At 47.2% G+C, this 18360-nt stretch overlaps 1 protein-coding gene and 1 long non-coding RNA gene across 3 annotated transcripts; both read right to left on the minus strand.

The window, feature by feature from the left end:
- Nucleotides 1–1580: 1580 nt before the first annotated feature.
- LOC135390169 (uncharacterized) lies at nt 1581–18081 on the minus strand. The gene is made up of 2 exons (XM_064620146.1): nt 17715–18081; nt 1581–2286 (listed from the first exon to the last, which is right to left on the minus strand). The coding sequence occupies exons 1-2, from the start codon at nt 17946–17948 to the stop codon at nt 2095–2097; spliced, it is 426 nt and encodes a 141-aa protein (XP_064476216.1). The 5' UTR covers nt 17949–18081; the 3' UTR covers nt 1581–2094.
- On the minus strand, nt 7466–8768 carry LOC135390171 (uncharacterized). Of its 2 annotated transcripts, none has more exons than XR_010421746.1 (3): nt 8273–8768; nt 7609–8179; nt 7466–7554 (listed from the first exon to the last, which is right to left on the minus strand). It is a non-coding gene; the product is annotated as an uncharacterized LOC135390171 (long non-coding RNA). The 2 variants fall into 2 exon arrangements; XR_010421747.1 differs by having other exon boundaries at nt 7609–7746; nt 8057–8768.
- Nucleotides 18082–18360: the final 279 nt, after the last annotated feature.

Raw genomic sequence — 18360 nt, forward strand, 5'->3', positions numbered from 1 at the left:
TACAGGGTTGCTTGACAAATTGATGACTTCTTCCCACCAGGCGTGGCCCCGACATTCTTGACTGCGTTTTTATTTACCAATTTAAAATACTTCAAGTAAACTCCTGCGCATATTACTTGTTGTGCTGAACCTTTGAGTCTAGCACTCTCACGTCATGCTGACTGCATAGGTTCGATCTCGACTGCTTTGTAGTACCTTTAAGGTGTCCCCCTGGTTGGTGATAGCTAACGTCGTGCTGAAGACAGAGACGTGATGTGTCTGAATCATACCACCGGCTGTGCTGTTCGAGGTTTCCTCTGGATTTTCCGCAGACTTTCCACACGAATGACGGCACAGTTCTCCCCGAAGTCTGCACAGGACACATACTAACCTCTTCCTGCTGTCCTCTCTCCATTTCTTCACATCTGTACACCGCTCATAGCCACAGTTGTTTCGCGGCGCTAACACGGAATAAAAAAAACAATTAAACACAGAGGGACAAATACAACACAAACCCCACCACGCCCAGTTGCATACTTCAATTGAATCATGGCTGCTGAAGAAACGGCACCAACAGCGGGATTCGAAAGCACGTCCTCCGACTGCCGGCCAGAGTCCAGAGATACTACCAATTAAGGTAAGGGCCCGGTCCTCGGTTCGACAGGCCACTGCGCACGCGCCACATGCGCGGCGTGAAATTGAAAACTCTCTTGGACGCTCTTCTTGTCAACACACCAACCGTCAACACACCAACAGCAATGTAAGCGAGAATGATGATGATGATGATCGTGATGGTGATGATCGTGGTGGTGGTGATGATGATCGTGGTGGTGGTGATGGTGATGGTGGGAGAAAAAAATTGAGATGTGAGAATGTGTTGAGTGTGAATGCGTGTCCCCGTGTTGATTAGTGTGACTTGGTAGGTTGGTGAGGATGGTTTGCATGGTGTGCCATTCCAGAAAGGATTTGTGCCATCGTGCGGCCAGCCCGAAAAATAAAGTGGTTGTCACAAGCGTAGCGTGTCAGCATGTTCTCTTGGTATCCATCATGGACATGGAAGGCTATTTTGGGTCTAATTTCAAGACCGTCGAACCCCAGGACGCAACATCGTCCACGTAGGGCACTCATTATTTCGTCACAAGCTTGGGGAAGATCGTATAAGCAATTTTCTGTGCCCCAGCAGAGAGCAAATATAGGACTTCTTGCGTGGCCAGATCTGCCACCTCCACGGCAAGCGAAGAAGCGATTTCCGCTTACCGCGGAGGAACACATTAGCAACATTGATGTCAGCGAGTTGCCAAATAACAGTAATGTGCAACTTTTTAGAGCACTCTCCACTTTTTATGCCCACCACCGATGAGGAACTGCGTAAAGCATGTTGCCATTCAGATGTTGAGCCGTGACATAGAAAGTGCACGACGATTTTACGGTGATGCTAGAATATATATTTAACTACACGGTTCATCAACGAAATTTTGTTCCGCCATCTGCAGTTTTGCATGATAGCAGTTGTGCCAAGTAGTTTTCAATGCTAGGAAAAAAAGGGGCGTGGTAGCACGTAAATAAAGGTGCGTATGTTCCTTGTCAATACACGAAAAAAATCTGTTTTGTCTGTTTCATTGCGCCATCGTCCGACGTGTCATAGTATGCGTATAAAAGTGAAAAAGTCCGTATTGCCTATGTGTTGCTGAATTAATACAGGAGAGTAATGTATCACAGAAAATGAACAAAATTAGTTGAAAAAGCTGTATTTCGTGTAGCACTTGTGTACCAGACTGCGGATCAAAAATAAGCAACAGTGAGTTGAGGCAAAAGACCGACATACGAGATCTTCAAACACAGTAGAACCTTTAAGATCCTCTGGGTACCCTAGGAGCCTTTGAAATTGTGTGTGTGCATGTGTCGTCTTTCCCTGTGTTTTCTCCGTGTACCTACACGCACCAGCTCGTCACCGCCCTTGCCCTGTTGCCTATGATAGTGGTCTTGTTATATAGTCTACACTTTAATTCGTGGTTTACTCCAAAAAATTTACAAGTTGCAGTGATGTAGGTAGCAATCGTCCGGGCACCAAAAAGGGAAAACAATGTTTGCGATGTCCATAAGAGAACGTGGTTGTCACGCCTTGGTTTTCACTCTGAGTAAAAAACTGTCCGTCACTTGAATGTCAAGCTTTGCTAGCAGTTCTTTGAACCAGTCCAGGCAGGGATCTCCTTTACCATCCGACTGTTCCTTCCAGGCCTGCATGTTCAGCTTGCGTGCAGTCGACCTGACCTTATCCCTTGAAGCTCTTCCTGGCCCCACATGTTCCTGCGCAAGACAAGAGGAAGGTTTCACTCGTGAAGGATGTATAAGGAAAACTCGTCAACACAAATTCAGGCACACACAAGGGCAGGTACCGGTACTGCGCAACAAAATCATTATATCCTTTACTTTATGCGTTCGATTATAACGTGATCGCATAACGTACACATTTCTAAATTGAACTAAGCCGTGACGGCACTTCGAGATTGGTGGTTTGCTACACTGTGTACTCATTGTACTGAACACCACAGTAGAGTAAAATGAAATTTAAAAAAAATCACGAAACGCGGGTTCTTACGAACAATGCCAACCCAAGCAGTGACGTCACAGAAGCGCAACCCTTCCCATGGCCTTACAGGAGCACGTGACTTTTCCCGACTCAATAGCAATTTCGTGAGCAGAACAGCTCCACGGCGCAACTGTGATGCCAGAGCAGCATTCCTCAGTTAGTATTCGTCGGTCAGCTTCTCCTGGTCATCGTTCCAGGTTTGTTGCGTATCATCCACTACAGGTTCAAATCGACGCACAACAATGACCATATTCATCTACCCAATATCTCCTGAGGCGAATTTACCCAAAGAGCGGCCACAGCACGAGGCAACACGGACGTGTTAGGCCATTTCTTCTCCGCCAGAGCCGTATATTAAAAGGGAGTCTGGCCATTGGGAGGGGTCACAAAAAGAGACTCCACCTGTCAATCACAGTTTTGCTCCTCTGATTGGTTTGCTTGTTACCAAGGGGGTCGCCATGACACCATACTGCCACCCAAAATGGCGACGAAAACAAACACAGTGAAGCGGGGATTTCGTGACAAAAAATTTTCACAGACTAACCTGGTTTTACGCTGCAAGAGTACATCCTAATATACGTTCCTCGGAAATCAGTTTCAACTTATGCTGATCCATCGATATCTAACTGAAAATAATACGTTTTGTCGCCGGTGTTAGGCCTAGTGAACACGGATTTTCGCGACGACATCATAACAAAAACGGCGCTGTACTCTACAGTCTTATATTTAATTGCTGGATCTCATGGTTATAAACATTCTTGCCTCTTATATTCCACCTATTCATGCAGATTTGTTTAAAAATCGTACCGAGAGCACCATGTGTCCCAGCAGGTGGTTCTGCAGGCAGCGGTACAACGGCGGAAGCAGACGACAATTCCCGACGTGCCTTACGCTCCCTAGGTGGCGCTCATCAAATTGGCACCAACAATCCACTACTTTTGCAGATTGCGAGAGGCAAGACCTACTAAGACTAGCAAGACCACTCTATTTAGTAGGTCTTGGCGAGAGGTATCCATTTCAATCCCATCCAATCCACTTGCCACTCAAAATGGCGCTGCCCATGTTGGATAAGGGGGGGGAGGGCAAATAGTGAGGATGGACTGATTGATAGCGCCTCATATTTCAAGACTTCATTGGTCGGAAAGCTGAAAAAGTGGGTGGTCTCAGGCAGATCAAGGCGGAGAGTTTTCATTTTCCCGGGGGGCGGGGGGGGGGGAGCAAGGGCGCACCGCGAAGTAAGTACTCTGGCGGAGGGGGGAGGGATATGTTCATTAAGAAAAAAAGAAAGGTAAGGTAAGCCGGATGGATGTCGGCTTGTTATTCCAAAAAAAAGTGAAAGGGGAAGACAAAAAACGCAAAGAAAAGAAGAACGCAAAAGAAAACAAAAAGGAAAGAAAACGAAAAGAAAAATGAAGAAAAGCTGAAGAGTCGCACACTCTGGCGGGATCCTATGATGTATGCAGAACAAGTATAGCAATAAGAGGAAAGAAAAACAGAAAAAAAAACAGCAACAAAAAACAGAGAGAACGTAAACAGTGAATATGTGCACAACTGAAGGCATTACGCCTTTGAAAACTGAGTGCAAAAGGAACAAAAATGCATTGAATCCTCGGTGTTTGACCTGAAATGCGCGCAATATATGAATATGGTCAATCAAATGGAGCAGCGGGAGTTGAACCCGCTCCCAACGGATATGCGTTCCGAAGATCCTACCGTTACACCTCACTGGCAGCTGGTACCTTTTCGAGTGCCTCGTTTCATGGATCGATTGCTTTGGGCGAAATTCAGGCTATGTTTTGTGTCATCCTCTGTGTTTCTTCGCCTCACCTTCTACTGTGATAATGAGTATGGTGGGCGGATACATATTTTACAAATTGCAAGATGCATTTTTGGGGTTGGTGCCTCTTCGCTCTTTTGACCCGGGCGCACCGAGCCCCAAAGGTTGGTCGTTCGTCTCTTAGCGGGACTTCCCGGGGGAGGCGCCCCCCCTCTAGTTCATGTTCCGGAAGGGGGGGGCAAGGCCCCCCCCTCCCCGCAGTCGGCGCCTATGGCCTCAGGTATAGGCATGACCCATTAATGGCCAGACTTCCTTTTAATATACGGCTCTGTTCTTCGCGTCACGTAAGCGTCACCTGACGATGCCCACGACGTCAATTATGGAGTGAATTTCGCTCCTGTTGCTAAAGGGCTAAACGCATGGAGCGTTTTTCCAACGTTTTCAGGACGCGCGCGCGCTCGGCGCGCGTGTGACCTCGTGGAAACCAGTTTTTCAACGCGCGCGGAGGGCGTACGCCGGAATCTGTCGACTACAGATATTCGCGCGCGTCTGGGCGCGTTTTCCGAGAAGTAGACAGAACCATGGCCGTCGTGCGGCAGACAAGGTGGCGTATGAGCAGCTCGCATAAATTTTTGGGACATTATCCATTACACTAAATTTACGTGAACATTTTAATGGTATCTGGAATGAAGGAACGCAGGAATCACAGGAAAGAAGAGCATCTGCACGTTCAAACCGATATTTGTGGTCGACGAATATAGCAACAGCGGCGTGCATCATTCGCTCCGTACGCGCCCCATGCGTTTCGGGTGGTCGCCTCGCTGGCGTTTCTTCGCCGCGTGTGCAAGGCCATGACGTACGCGCGACGTTTTGACGCTGAGAAAACGTCCAATGGGTTTCGCCCTTAACAGTTCACGAAGGTAGATACCTCGATAGTCTTGGACTTAACTAGACCTCCCCGGAACGCTCTTGTGGACAACACATAGATAACGCCGCATGACAATCACACAAGCTTCCGTGACCCACGGCGTTCACGGCGATTATTTACGTTTGGCTGTTCCCCCCCTCAACCGGGGATGGCGCTAGTGTGGAGGCGAAACAAAATGGCTTCCAAACATAATGAAGAGCGAAGGCCGTACAGCGAGCGCCCCTCTGACTGAGGAATTTGCCCGCCGTGCTGCGCCCTCTGTCAGTCAGCTAAGCCGAAATTTTTATCACGCGCTTGGTCTTCGCTGGACAGCAACTGCAGCGCATCTAGGCCACAGGTTCCCGACCGCCTGTGCTAGACAGTAGATCTAGATCCTCCTCGTTGGACCATCGGACGCGTGCGCAGCAGGACCGCTAAAGTGAACTGACAAGGACAAAAAAAAATCATTTGGTCGTTCTGCCATGAGCGGTCGCTCAAAAGGGTCACATGCTGATCCTGATCATCGGGCTCCCGCACTCGTCACAACGTCATTATATACCTCGACGGGAGCTGGGTGAGCGCAGCAGGATCGACAGCTTCCGCGCGGATATTGAGCATACTCGCACCGCGGCCGTTGCATCTGATGGAAAAAAATCTACATGATGAAAGTTTGGTGACACAAGCGTTTTTGCTTTTCAGCAATAAGCGCGCGCTCCTCACAGAGTGGAGCGATTTCGTCCGGAAAAAAATGTGGCATATTAGTTTCTCGGCGGGAAGAACAGTTTCCAGCGAAAAAAAGTATGGGGGTTCGGGAAATTTCATAGTCCCTTTAAGGCATATAGGACAATCCGTAGTGACAGGCGACAGCATTTCAACCCGGAGCACGTTGAAATGGTGCTTGTTTTCTAATGTCTTCACGCTCCCAATAAGAAGATGTGTGCATGGTGCTTTGAGTTCAATTCCAAAATAATGATTGCCATGTGATCAGAAGTGGTTTTGTGGAAGCCAAAATCGCCATAATATTTTTCTTCCTGTTTGTCTCGCTGTCTCTGTGGAATCTTCGCAGTGCAACTGAAGAATAACATCAGAATTTATAATAGAAGCATAATTTTTCTGAGCAGCAAACGTAATGGAAGTGCAAGCTTTGGAGTAGTATGTTACCGTAAAGCAACCACTGCTTGTGGTGCCGATAGTGCAATATTGACCGTGCGTATTCCGAGAAAATTCGTGTCTTTTTGGACCTTTTTAGTGCATTTTAGGCGCTTAAAACACTTGGTTTTAGTGCCTCAAAATCCGCTCTCTACTAATCACTTCTGCAGGCAACCATTTCTGCAGTTCTGAGCTGGCAGTATAGGGATCGGACAATGAGCACGAGCACAATGAGAGCATGTTCATAATTTCCTTTCCAGTAAGTAAACTTATCAGTCTGCAGCCTTTGTCAGCTGGTATCACTCAGCGAACATTTATGCCCACAGAAGTGATGGGATCTGGGATGTCCCGAAATCCCGGAATTTCCTCAAAAAAATCCCAGGGTGTTTGGGACTTGAGGAGTATACTATTGTTGACGCAGTGGCTGTTGGTATTAATGTTGTAATGTGTTGCCACCAGTGAGAGAGTGGCTATCTTTTCCTATGTTACGCGTATCAGTGTCATTACGGCTCGAGCACGACGAGCGCACGCATTAAATGTTCGAAGCTTAAGAGCCTCGTTCATCTCTCGTTGTTCCAGCGCCATTCCATACTAGGACCGGGTCGCACTGCGTACACATTTCTAACAGGTTATATGGGCCCAGGACGACGCATGGATCATTTTTTTTTTTTTTTTTTTAAGTAGCGAGTGGATTGGCTTGCGATATGCTGGAGGAGCTGCGAGACCGTTGACGAAGCAACACAGTCAACTTCAAGCAACGCTGTTTCTGCTACGCATTGGTTTACGGAGACGTCTCAAGAAGAGATTATTTTCAAGGCACGTCTACGCAACGAAGTTAACCAATTGTAGGTGCATTCTTTTCGCTTGCACCTCCTGCACCAGATCTGAACTGGGTTATTTGCGTGATGCACTTTCCTGCTGAAAAGAAAGACATTACTAATAATGTTCCTTTCAGCTGGGAGGCGCAGCTCCCGAAAACCCGTCTTGCGTGGAGTCCGAGGTAGTGCAGTCCAGTGCAAGTGAAAAGAATGCGCTTTATGTCTGTCAGGCGAATTCAAAGTTCCGAAGCTGTCGTTTGACAATTACCATTGTTGGTCGATCCGGGTAAGAGCCGCCCTTGTACAGAAGGGATGCTGGGAGGCGATCGACCTACTGAAGCAGGGAAATGAGTGACCAAGAGAATAAAACCGACAGCAAGGTACTGACATTTCTGTTCCTCGTCGTCGAGGATAACTACCTTGATGACATCGGGGCAAGTGCAAGAGCGAAGGAAGCATGAGATACGTTGCACGAAATGCACTCGAAGTTTGGACTTCTCCCCATACTACAGTTGATGAGAGATTTCTTCAACGTTAAAATGAAAAGGAAAGAGCTCATGAAGGACTACCTAGGAAGACTAATGGACAGGACTAATGAACAGAAAGCTGTCGAATGCAGGTTACGCCTTCACGAACCGAGAGGTTGCATTGGTCATGCTCATGCGACTTCCTGATACATATGAGCTACTTATTCTCAACTTAGAGCAAGACGAAGACAAGGCTACTTATTGAAGAAAAACGAAAACTACGTCGCGCTGAAGACCAGTGAAGATGAGAGTCAGAACAGAGCTTTGATGACCAAAAACTATCCTAAGAAAAACGACACAAAAGCTCACCAAGGGAACCTGCCACGGCACCAAGGCACGCTGAAGAGGAAAGTACGGTGTTTCGCCTGCGGAAGGGTTGGACACATAGCTAGAGATTGTAATCGGTTCCGTGCTGACGAGAAGGTCGACAACCTTGACCAAACCAAGAAAGGAAGCGTGTTACAAGGGAACGTAGCAATGCATAAGGCTCTTAGTGTTCAGAATATTGTTTCCGCACAGCCTCACGTGTGGCATCTTGACAGCAGTGCTACAGACCACATGGCATCGTACAAGGCGAAGCTGACTGCGAGTCTACAGTAGAGACAGCCAGCACAGAGTTCATGAAAGTTATTGGGAAGGAACGCGTTCAGATACAATTGTCTGAAAAGTGCGGTGGCACTTACGTCACACTGGAAGATGCATGTTCTCTACGTGCCAGAGTTGAATTGTAACCTCTTTTTTTTTTTTTAACAGGACGGATCGAGGAACGAGGGCTGCACGTGACTTTTGCTGAAGGCAGAGCCGAAGTTGCCGAAAACACAGGCGAGTTCATCCTCAATGCGACTCGGGAAGGAAGATTGTACCACGTCGAAGAGGCTCAATTCGCATCCAAGATTGCAAAAGTGAAGGACCCGTCATTGTGGCATCGACGGCTGGGCCATCTCCATCGAGATGCTGTAAGTCACCTATGTGGAACAAGCGAAGACAAGCATATAGAGGACAGATGCGATATCTGCTACTTGGGAAAGCAGAGAAGGTGCAGTTTCCCAAAAGGTGAAGCAACACGAGCTAATGCGCCACTGGAGCTGGTTCATTCAGACGTATAGTTGGAAGAATCACGTCTACGTCCAAGGGAGGTTCGAACTATTTCGTGACTTTCACAGATGGTTATTCAAGATACACCGTCGTGTACCCTAAGACGACCAAATGCGAAGTGCTCCAGAGATTCGATGAGTACAGACGAATGGTGGAAAATCTCCACAATACAACTGTTAAGACTTTGCGCATTGACAACGGGGGAGAGTACACCAGCAAGGAATTCAACAAATACCTATCTAAGCATGGCATAAGACGCCAGCTGACCATTCCAGGCACTCGTGAGCAGAATGGAGTTTCAGAATTAGACATTGCTTGACATGACGAGGTGCCTCCTTATCGAGTCAGGGACCACCAAAGAACTTTGGGCTGATGCAGTTGTCACGCAAGTCAGATCAGAAATAAGTGTCCATCCAAGGCAATCGAAGGAAAATCGCCAGAAGCTCTGTGGACAGGCCAATTGAGAATAGACCACTTACGAGTATTTGGATGTCGAGCATGGAGCGTGCGAAGCAGACGATTCAAGGGAAAGAAATTCGACCCGAAAGGTGAAGAATGCATCCTTGTTGGGTATTGCGTAAATTGTGGAACTGGAAGGATGATCGTATCTTTGTGAGTCGGGACGTCGTTTTTGACGAAAACTGTTTCCCCTACAAGCTTCATCAGGCTGCAAGCACCAGTGTTGGGACATGTGACAATGGTCACGTCACTATCACATTTGATGTCGATGACATGCAGCTTAAGTGAGGCGCATAATACCGGTCAGCAAGACCGCTATCCTATTGACGAGCAGGATAGCACAGAAGAAGACCGTCCGCCATCAGCGGCAGAATACGAAGCAAGCAGTAGCAGTACCCAGCAGCTAATCTCCAAACTTTCAAAACGCGGGAGCTCGTGTCACGGCCAAAAGACAGACAAGTGGTGAAATGCAAGTGGGTGTTCCGTAAGAAGTATAACGCAGATGGTAAATTACAGCGCTACAAGGCACGTTTAGTGGCATGCGGATATTCCCAAGTGGAAAGGATAGACTGGAAGATTCACCAGGTCGATATCACAGCAGCGTACTACTTAGCAGTGCTTAGCTTACGTAGCACCGTAGCACTAAAGGAGTGTCTACATGGAGCAACCCCAACCTTTTACGGAAGGGGGTAAGGACAAAATCTGTCTTCTAAAGAAAAGCCTGTATGGACTCCGTCAATCAGGAAGGGAATGGAATTTCACCTTGGATAAATTTCTCGAGTCAGAAGGAATGAAGAGGTCCAAAGCAGATCCATGTGTTTATGTCAGCCAAGACTCGTAAAAATCTCATCGCAGGAGTTCACGTTGATGGTCAGCTCATTATATCAAAATATCAGAGTGAAATCGTCAAGTTTAAGGGACGTATATCGCAAGAGTTTGACACAAAGGATTTGGGACAGGCAAGTCACGTCCTTTCCATTCGGTTGAAAAGGGACAAAGACGGGACGCTATTGCTCGATCAGACGCTTTATGCCGAGGAAGTCCTAGAGACGTTTGGGATGGCAAATGCGAAAGGATCATCATCTCCGTTAAATCCAGGAATCAAGTATCGAAGAGCGGACAACAGCAACAAAGCAGGGGGAGACCTGGAACACAAATACAGACAAGCAGTTGGAGCGTTGCTGTACCTTGCCGGAGGAACCAGACCAGATTTGGCTTTTGGAACTACCTATATGAGCCAGTTCAATGAATGTCCAACTGAAGAGCATTGGAGTGGCATAAAGCATATCCTTCGATACGTAAAGCAGACGAAGAATTATGCACTCGTTTACCAGAGAAGTGGGAAGTGCATTCAAGCCTTTGGCGACGCATACTGGGCAGTCGATCAAACAGACAGAAAATCCTTCAGTGGATACGCGATCACGTTGGCTGGTGGTGCTATATCTTGGAGTAGTAAAAAGCAGCGAACAACTGCGCTGTCAACAGTTGAAGCCGAATACCTGGCCATGTGTCACGCCGCAAAGGAGGTGCTGTGGTTTTAGCATTTCATCGATGAACTCGGAGCTAATGATCTTGTAAAGGAACCGCAAGTTTTGTTTGTCGACAACCAGGGGGCAACTTCTCTTACTAAAAATCAAGTCACATCTGAAAAAAGCAGGCATATTTGACCTTAGGTACTTCTTCCTGGGAGAGAAGATTGAAGATGAGAAACTTGACTTGCAGTATATAGAATCGTCGAGGAACCTTGCGGATCTTTTCACAAAAGCCCTGAATGGAATCAAAACTCTTGGACATTGTGTACATTTGGGTGTAACGAAACGGATGGACATGGTGTCAGTCCATTAAGGGGTTGTGTTGGTAATAATGTTGTAATGTGCTGCCACCAGTGAGAGTGTGGATATCTTTTCCTGTGTTACGCGTGTATCAGTGTCATAACGGCTCGAGCAGGACGAGCGCAGGGATTATATGTTTGAAGCTTGAGAGCCTCGTTCATCTTTCGTTGTTCCAGCGCCATTCCACACTACAGGACCGGGTCGCACTGCGTACACATTTCTAATAATCGCGACGTAGAACCAGCAGTAGTTTTGAATGATAATTATTTGTCCTTAGTGTCCAGGGTTCCAGCATCGTGGAGTGTTCCAAGCACCTCGGAAATAAGGGTTGTTTGGTTTTCAAGATTCAAGATTTCTTTTATTTATGCCAGTTAAAAATGAGGGCGAGCCCTGTGATACGGTCCTGCCACACCAAGAACACAATCATATACACATAAAAAGAGAGGAGATATTTCTTTTCAAGCTCACCGCGTTCGTCCAACAATTATCGAAGATGTACACATACTGTTGTTTGTATCCCCGAACAAGCTTTATTCTGCCAAAAGCCACAACATTACGAGTAGCCCCTATCATTCTACGACCTACTCTGCGATAAGAGGCCTAACACTATCACTTCGCGCAAGCCATGAGGTAGCATAGAGCGTTGCCGCCATCGCGCATGCTCAGGCCACAAGGCCGCCTTACAAGAGTACGCAATTATTTTTCGCCTGTGCTTGAAGCTTTTGCGGCAGAACCTCGCAGGATTCCGGCTAGTACCGGCTGCTCCCTGCACTACGGCGGTTCATTTGTCAGAAAGAAAGAAAAAAAAAACGCGAATTACACTGAAAGTAAAAATTAACACCAAATTTAAAAGAGAAAGGAATCCGCACATAGTTGAATGGCATCCTGTCAGCTGTTACATGTTAGTGAGTTTTAGTATACCGTACGCTATCGCCTCTGCGTACGTAAGGGATAGCGTTGGTGGTTCTGCGCACGTGCAAGACATAAACAGAGCTTTGCGCACTGCACAGAACCACCACGCTATCCCTTACGTATGCAAAGGCGACAGCGTACGATAAAACTCACTAGTATGTACCGGGCGTTTCACGAAGATCCCCCAACCGAATAATTCAGAAACAGCTGACGCTATTGAATCTTACCTCAGACGCTTTAGGCACCTCTGCCTTACCGAACTACTTTTACCGAAATACCGAAATACTTTTAAAAAATTGCGCATAATGGTTTGCAGATATGGGTCACATGTAGGAGCAGAACTGCAATGAGTTGTGATGTAATCTTACAGAGGATAACGCGCAGTGGGGTTGGGCGTGAAAGTGAGGGAACCGCAGTAGGTCCCGCAATGAGTTTGAAGGTCGCACAACACGGCAACCGTCCACCTTCCGCCCGCGTATACTCGAGCTTCCTGCGTGGGACCTGGCCGTGGGCGCCATGCGTCTACTATGGTGAGCTAGAATGACTGGTGTGATAACCGGCCTATCCAATGCATGGGAGCGCTTGGTCACGGCCATGGCACCCGGCCACGTGCGATTGTTTACATGGATGCGCTGAAGCGCGCTGCGCGCCTTGCGGAAGGATTTTTGAGGGGATCCGAAATACTCTACTGTTTCGTATCGCATGCCCTTTCCGTGAAATGCAGAGGTTTGCACCGCGCCGGCCAAGAAACGGAACAGTGCGTTGGTGCCAATGGATGGCTTATCAGGGCATCACGAGCTCTTGGTCAGTACAAGGTCGTTGCTTGCTGCATGAGGTTCTCTCTCTTGCAATTGATAATTTGTTGCTTTGTGTCGTGATACAAATATGATCTTAAGCGATGCAACAGTGGTCGGTCTGTGCATATCGCCGTATTCTCGCTCAGCCCTGAGGGACTTTGCTCTTCGAGGAACCCTTCCAGTAGCACTGCCAATGCGTTGGGCGTTAGCTCGCTGCGCGTGCACAATCTATAAGCAACTTGTACAACTGGTACCCGCCGAAAAGCTGATAGCGTCCTCAGCCGGAATCGAATCCAGTCCACAACCTGACGTCAAACATTCGAACATTTTAGGGTTTTAGTGAGGGAGCCTCGATAAATCACTGATTGTAAAGTACGGGTAGATTTGGTTAGACGAAGTACAATGGCTATTCCTTGCAATCTAACTTTGCTTGTTTCCTCGCATTCGAAATCGGCTATCGCATAAGGACCGCGTCCAGGCACAAGTATGCCAGGATTGTGTGTAGAAGGTAAGGGAGGGGCCCCTACAGAACGTCACAGTATGACCAAGGAGCCGTGGTTAGACCGAGACAGCACGGTTTCAATAGCGAAATCAGCAGCAACAAACCGTTGGATATTATACTTTCTCATTTCACATAGTTTTCAGGAACCGTTTCCCTCAGTGACTTACAGGTTAGAGCACAGGTCGGATTCGTGCGCAGTGCAAGGATTGTCGAACCTGGTCAGGGTTTGTAATGCGTATTCTTTAGGCCGGTAAGTGGCCGGAATAAGTAGCGAAGCGCACCAAGTGTGCGGATAAACAGTTTTCGACGGTTTAGTCAGGGGTCAGATAAAGCCTCGTCGCTTCGGACACTGACCGGCTGACAAACGTATAGGACCGCGCTGTGCTTTACACACGATTGCCTCATCAAATACGGCGATCGTATGTACTACACCGCAATGTATGTGATGCGATATAAATTACATCAAAGCATGCGAAATTATCTCCACTTGTTATACTTTAACGACCGGACGTTTCGTTGCTTTTCTTTTCACCCTGTTCTGAACCATTAGCTGGTGTACGTATAAGTGGAAAGAACTTCGGCGATAATGTGCTGCTGTTCACAGTCACATCATAACTACTGCTTATTGTTCGCTATTTTCAAGAAATGAGACTCCATGTAAGAACCGAAGGAAGTGTGTTTCGGAAACCAACTGCTTGTTTTAGTCCGTACAGCGTGTGTGTGTACATCTCGCACTGGTTTTATTGTACACACCATCAGATCAGGGTAATAAAATTTCTTTATATATAACAAGCTTGTTGAATGCCAGTATTCAGTAGCAAGCAATGGAACAGCGTCGCTAAAGTTGGAAGTAGGAAGATAAAATCTGCAATAAAATAAACATTACCGCGTCCTTGTTCCCCGAATATTCACCTGCGGAACATGTGAAAGTGAGGGTAGTCAGACAACAATACTGGTGTTCGAATTTCTGAAGAAAAATACTAGAAATTATGGAACAGCTTCGTTCGCAGAGGACATACGAAACTTTTCCTTAGAAACGAAGATGGAGAAAATAGCAGCGGCGCTCGGCATGTATCGTGGTACCTGATAACAGGGATTCGTAAAGATTAGTGATCTTGAGATTACGGGGGTAACCCTCAATGTTGTATGAAAACAGGACGGTATACACTGTCTGCGTAGCATAAAAGGTGGTGACTACTTCCAAGCGATCCGCCTGCCTGTCTGGCGGCATATGTTGCTCGGGCGGGAGTGGGGGAGCGTTCTGGACCGACTTCATATGTTGACAATTGGCCTAAAGTGTTTGAGGAAAGCCCAGCCTCAAACAGTACAGCTTGTGCAAAGATTCCAACCCGGGTCACCTCCCAGTCTCGGCATGCTATGCCAGCAAAAAAGGGCACCTCGCATTCTAACATATAGTGACCCCCGACCCAGGAGGGTGACCGCAGGCTCAGCAGCGTTTGCGGACTGGCCTGGATTTGACCCCGTTTGGGGCTGCTGGTTCTACTCAAGCTATCTTCAAAAATTTGGACGGCTTTGGTAGGAGGATATCTGCTCCTGAGCACTAAAGTCATGAAAGTTCTCTCTTTCTGACTTTCTCTCTCTCTTTTTATTCGTCATGATGTACTTTGCGAACATGGCTGCTCTGTGGTGGCGTCCATGAAAATAAAGTACAAGTCATTGCTCAGCATGGAGCGAACACTAAGAGCTGCTGCGTTGAGAGTGCGCCCTCGTTTTGAGAAACGCTCACTTCAGGCAGTAGGAAGAGTCTCTTCTGCTAGAACTGTTTTTGTTTTCCCCTTTGATGCCATGCTTTCTAGTCCAGCTGATTTACTCTGATTATATATCAACTGTGAAATAAAATTTCAGCATCAGTTTTGTGTATTGGTGTTAATCTTTTTCAATAGAAAGCTTGTTGCATCGCGAAAAGCCGGGAAAGGGGAAGAACAGTGACATAGTGTCTAAACCCTGTTCTGAAATCGTAAGCAAAAACGTTTGCTTGTACGACGAAGGTATGAAAGAGACAGTGTTCCTAGCGGATGTGACTTTCCGTCTAAACAGGATGTCACCTTCCACTACCTCTAGTACGATGTTCGCGACAAATACATAGTACACAGCGACTTTTCTTTGTCAAACAACGCGATTACATATGTTATGAGGTAAATAGCGAGGTGTTCAGCTTGCATAATTTCATGTCAAGAATTGGCTTAAGTATCCGATTCATTTTTCAAATACTCTGCATCTATTAGTACATGTCGCTGTTTTCGGAAATGGCGGCCAAAACAAAATTTCAGCATGAGTATGGAATGATTTGTGTTGCTTTCAGAGCGTGTATAACGATGGTCAGTCTTTTGCGCCCAAAACCTTATACATTGTGCACCAGTGTATAACTGCATTACGCGACAAGCGCGCTTTTGTTAGGTTGTACAGCAATGTGGTGCAACAAAAAAAAAAAAAAAGCCTGCAGCCAAAACTTCAGCAGCCTTCCACAATGTCCCAAAACGGAAGATAAGCCGAGTGACCTTTCCTTGGAACGCATTGAGACACTGCCTGCGAAGCGTGACGTATCAGCACGCCCACATTTTTTTTTTATATCTCTCTTCCCCCGTATCTGTCATGGGTTGCTTCAACTTCGCCCATCGCGGGAACTCCCTGGCGCTCCCACGTGCTCTTTGCACAGGAGTCACGTGGCCGTGAAGGCGCAACAAGCGGCAGCGAGCCGAGCCCTTGGTAGCCACCTATCGGCAGGCCCGTCGTCATGACCCAATAGGTTAAAGCAAATAGGTATAGTAAATAAGTTCGATGTGCGTTGGTTTTTTTAGGGAACCTAAAGGTAAAATCGTCAATACCGGTAATTAATAGGTCACGTTGCGGAGCAAAACTGTTAGATCTACCATCAAGTGCCGTTTGCGGAGTGTACAATATATTCCGTTATCATGCGGACTTTCTTATCCAATAGACCTCAACATGTGTCAACAACCGCTTGCGCGAGCACTGGAACAATATCAAAGCAGGGGGCACTTTAGGAACACATTTTGGGCTTGTGGATGCAAAACAAGTATTGAACACGTTTAGATAACGTCCGGATATAGGGAGAGAGGCGAAATTTTGAGACCTTTTTGATACGCAAGTGTCAGGAAAAATGTGGTAATCATTGCGTCAGCGTAATTGCTACGTACAATACAGTGTGTTTTTTTTTTTTTTTTCAACATTTTCTAAAAGCACCTATGTGAGACGATTATACCGTTGTAAGTGAGCGCTTTGTGTGTGTAGGTGTTGCCTCGCGTGTCTTTTTAGCGCCCTCCCCCTTTACCCTTTAAGGCAGAGAAACTTCCTAGGCGACATATCCAGTGCTGAGATTCGAACCCGAGTCACCGAGAGTTGTACTGCATCTAAGGGCATCACATCAGTGAACAAGCCTGTGATCTCAAAGGAAGGTACGGCTAACGTGCAAGGGCTTTATTATGTGTTTCGGACATTCAACAGAAAGCTTTGACAGCCCTTTGTAAGCCTATTGTGTTGCTGGTATGAAAAATAATTCGTATCGTAAAACAACACTTTCTCTATGTTTTCGGCCGTTTGAGGACGACATACTCACGCGTATTCTCGCCGGTCGCGATATCAACGCAAGCCACCTTTGGGGCTCAGAGATGTTTTCGAAAAATAGTTAGGTCTAGTGCATCATATGCAAAGGCGATACCGTACGATGCACTAAAATTATAACGCGGGCACCCAAAGCGCATTTTGCATTCTGGGCATGCGCAGCGGCGACGACGAAATTTCCTTGGGCTTCAAAGCGCTTGTGTTGTGTCTGTGTTGGCGGCACACACGCATTGAGCACACATTCCTCTCTCTCTCGAGAGCGAAAAGAAGGTCCCGCAGAACTGGTTTCAACGTGGGCACACACGCACGGGTAATTTGCCGGTCGTAATAGCTCGCGAATACGAGTAGAAGGAGGCGGCGTTCGAGGAATATTTTGTGGGACCCGCGGTGCACGTGCTCTGCGATCGTACCATGAACCACATCTGGGTCCGAAACTCCAGTCCCAGCTATACCCTCCCTTCGTCGTCTTGAAAACGACGCTCAAGCTTACTTTGAAAAGTCCAACATAAAATGATCAGAGGGAATGGCGTTGCAATTAGTGTGGAACCTATGTTCAGAGGGGAAAATGTTACCAAAGTGTGTGCACACGTGCACTAATATCGTGAGTGTGGCACGATAAATTGCACCAAGTGGTTAAGACCAACTTCCTGAAACTCATTCGCTGCAAGTCGCGGTCTTAAGTTAGCGTAACTATGATGATAGCGAAATTAGGTCATCGCAGAAATAATTACCTTCACAGTATGCACTCGTAGCCTACTCTGTCTACTTACTGCGTTCTGAAGCCCCGTAAGGTGCGTCTCCCTGATTGTTCCGACCACCTCACGACTCGCAGTCTCCCGGACCACTTCGCAGGTGAGGACGATGCCATCGTTGTAGACACAGTGCACCGCCCACTTTCCTCGGCGTTCGAGCGGTAAATCCAACAAGGACCGGGGCTTGCAGTACGAAATGTACACTTCACACGCGGTTGGCACAAGGGACAGTGCTCGGCGGAGCTTCTTCATCGTTTCCAGGAGTTCGGTGCGCCCTTGATGACATCTGCTTCGATTCTAATCGGCGTCTGCATTCCTCTCGGGCGTTGCGCACTAAGAGTGCTGTGTTATGCGTGGATAAGGTACGAGTAGAGATAATGTCAGCTGTTTACGTTTCGCGGAGAGGAGGTCGTTCTGAGGAAGCCTTCTGACGTAATGCGTTGCAGACGACGCTATTTTGTCTCCGTTTGATTCCTTCTTTCAGACTTGGATGAAACGGAAGAGTTTGCCTTCCTGCTTTTTGAGGGAATCAGTAATCTGTTTGCGTATTCCCAAGATTCCGTGCGTTAATATAAGGCAGCGGAGCGTACAGTCTGTATATATTGTGGGAGTAACTTTCAACAGCCTTTGCTTGGGCTGGAGGATTGTCGTAACTTCCAGCTCC

This window comes from Ornithodoros turicata, chromosome 3, assembly GCF_037126465.1.
Source record: "Ornithodoros turicata isolate Travis chromosome 3, ASM3712646v1, whole genome shotgun sequence".
NCBI classification, from domain to species: domain Eukaryota; kingdom Metazoa; phylum Arthropoda; class Arachnida; order Ixodida; family Argasidae; genus Ornithodoros; species Ornithodoros turicata.

Coding starts and splice junctions, on each gene's coding strand:
- LOC135390169 (XM_064620146.1), bottom strand. CDS start 17,948: ATGAAGAAGCTCCGCCGAGCACTGTCCCTTGTGCCAACCGCGTGTGAA. Junction 2,287..17,714: donor TTACGGGGCTTCAGAACGCA/GTAAGTAGACAG, acceptor TGTCTTGCGCAG/GAACATGTGGGGCCAGGAAG.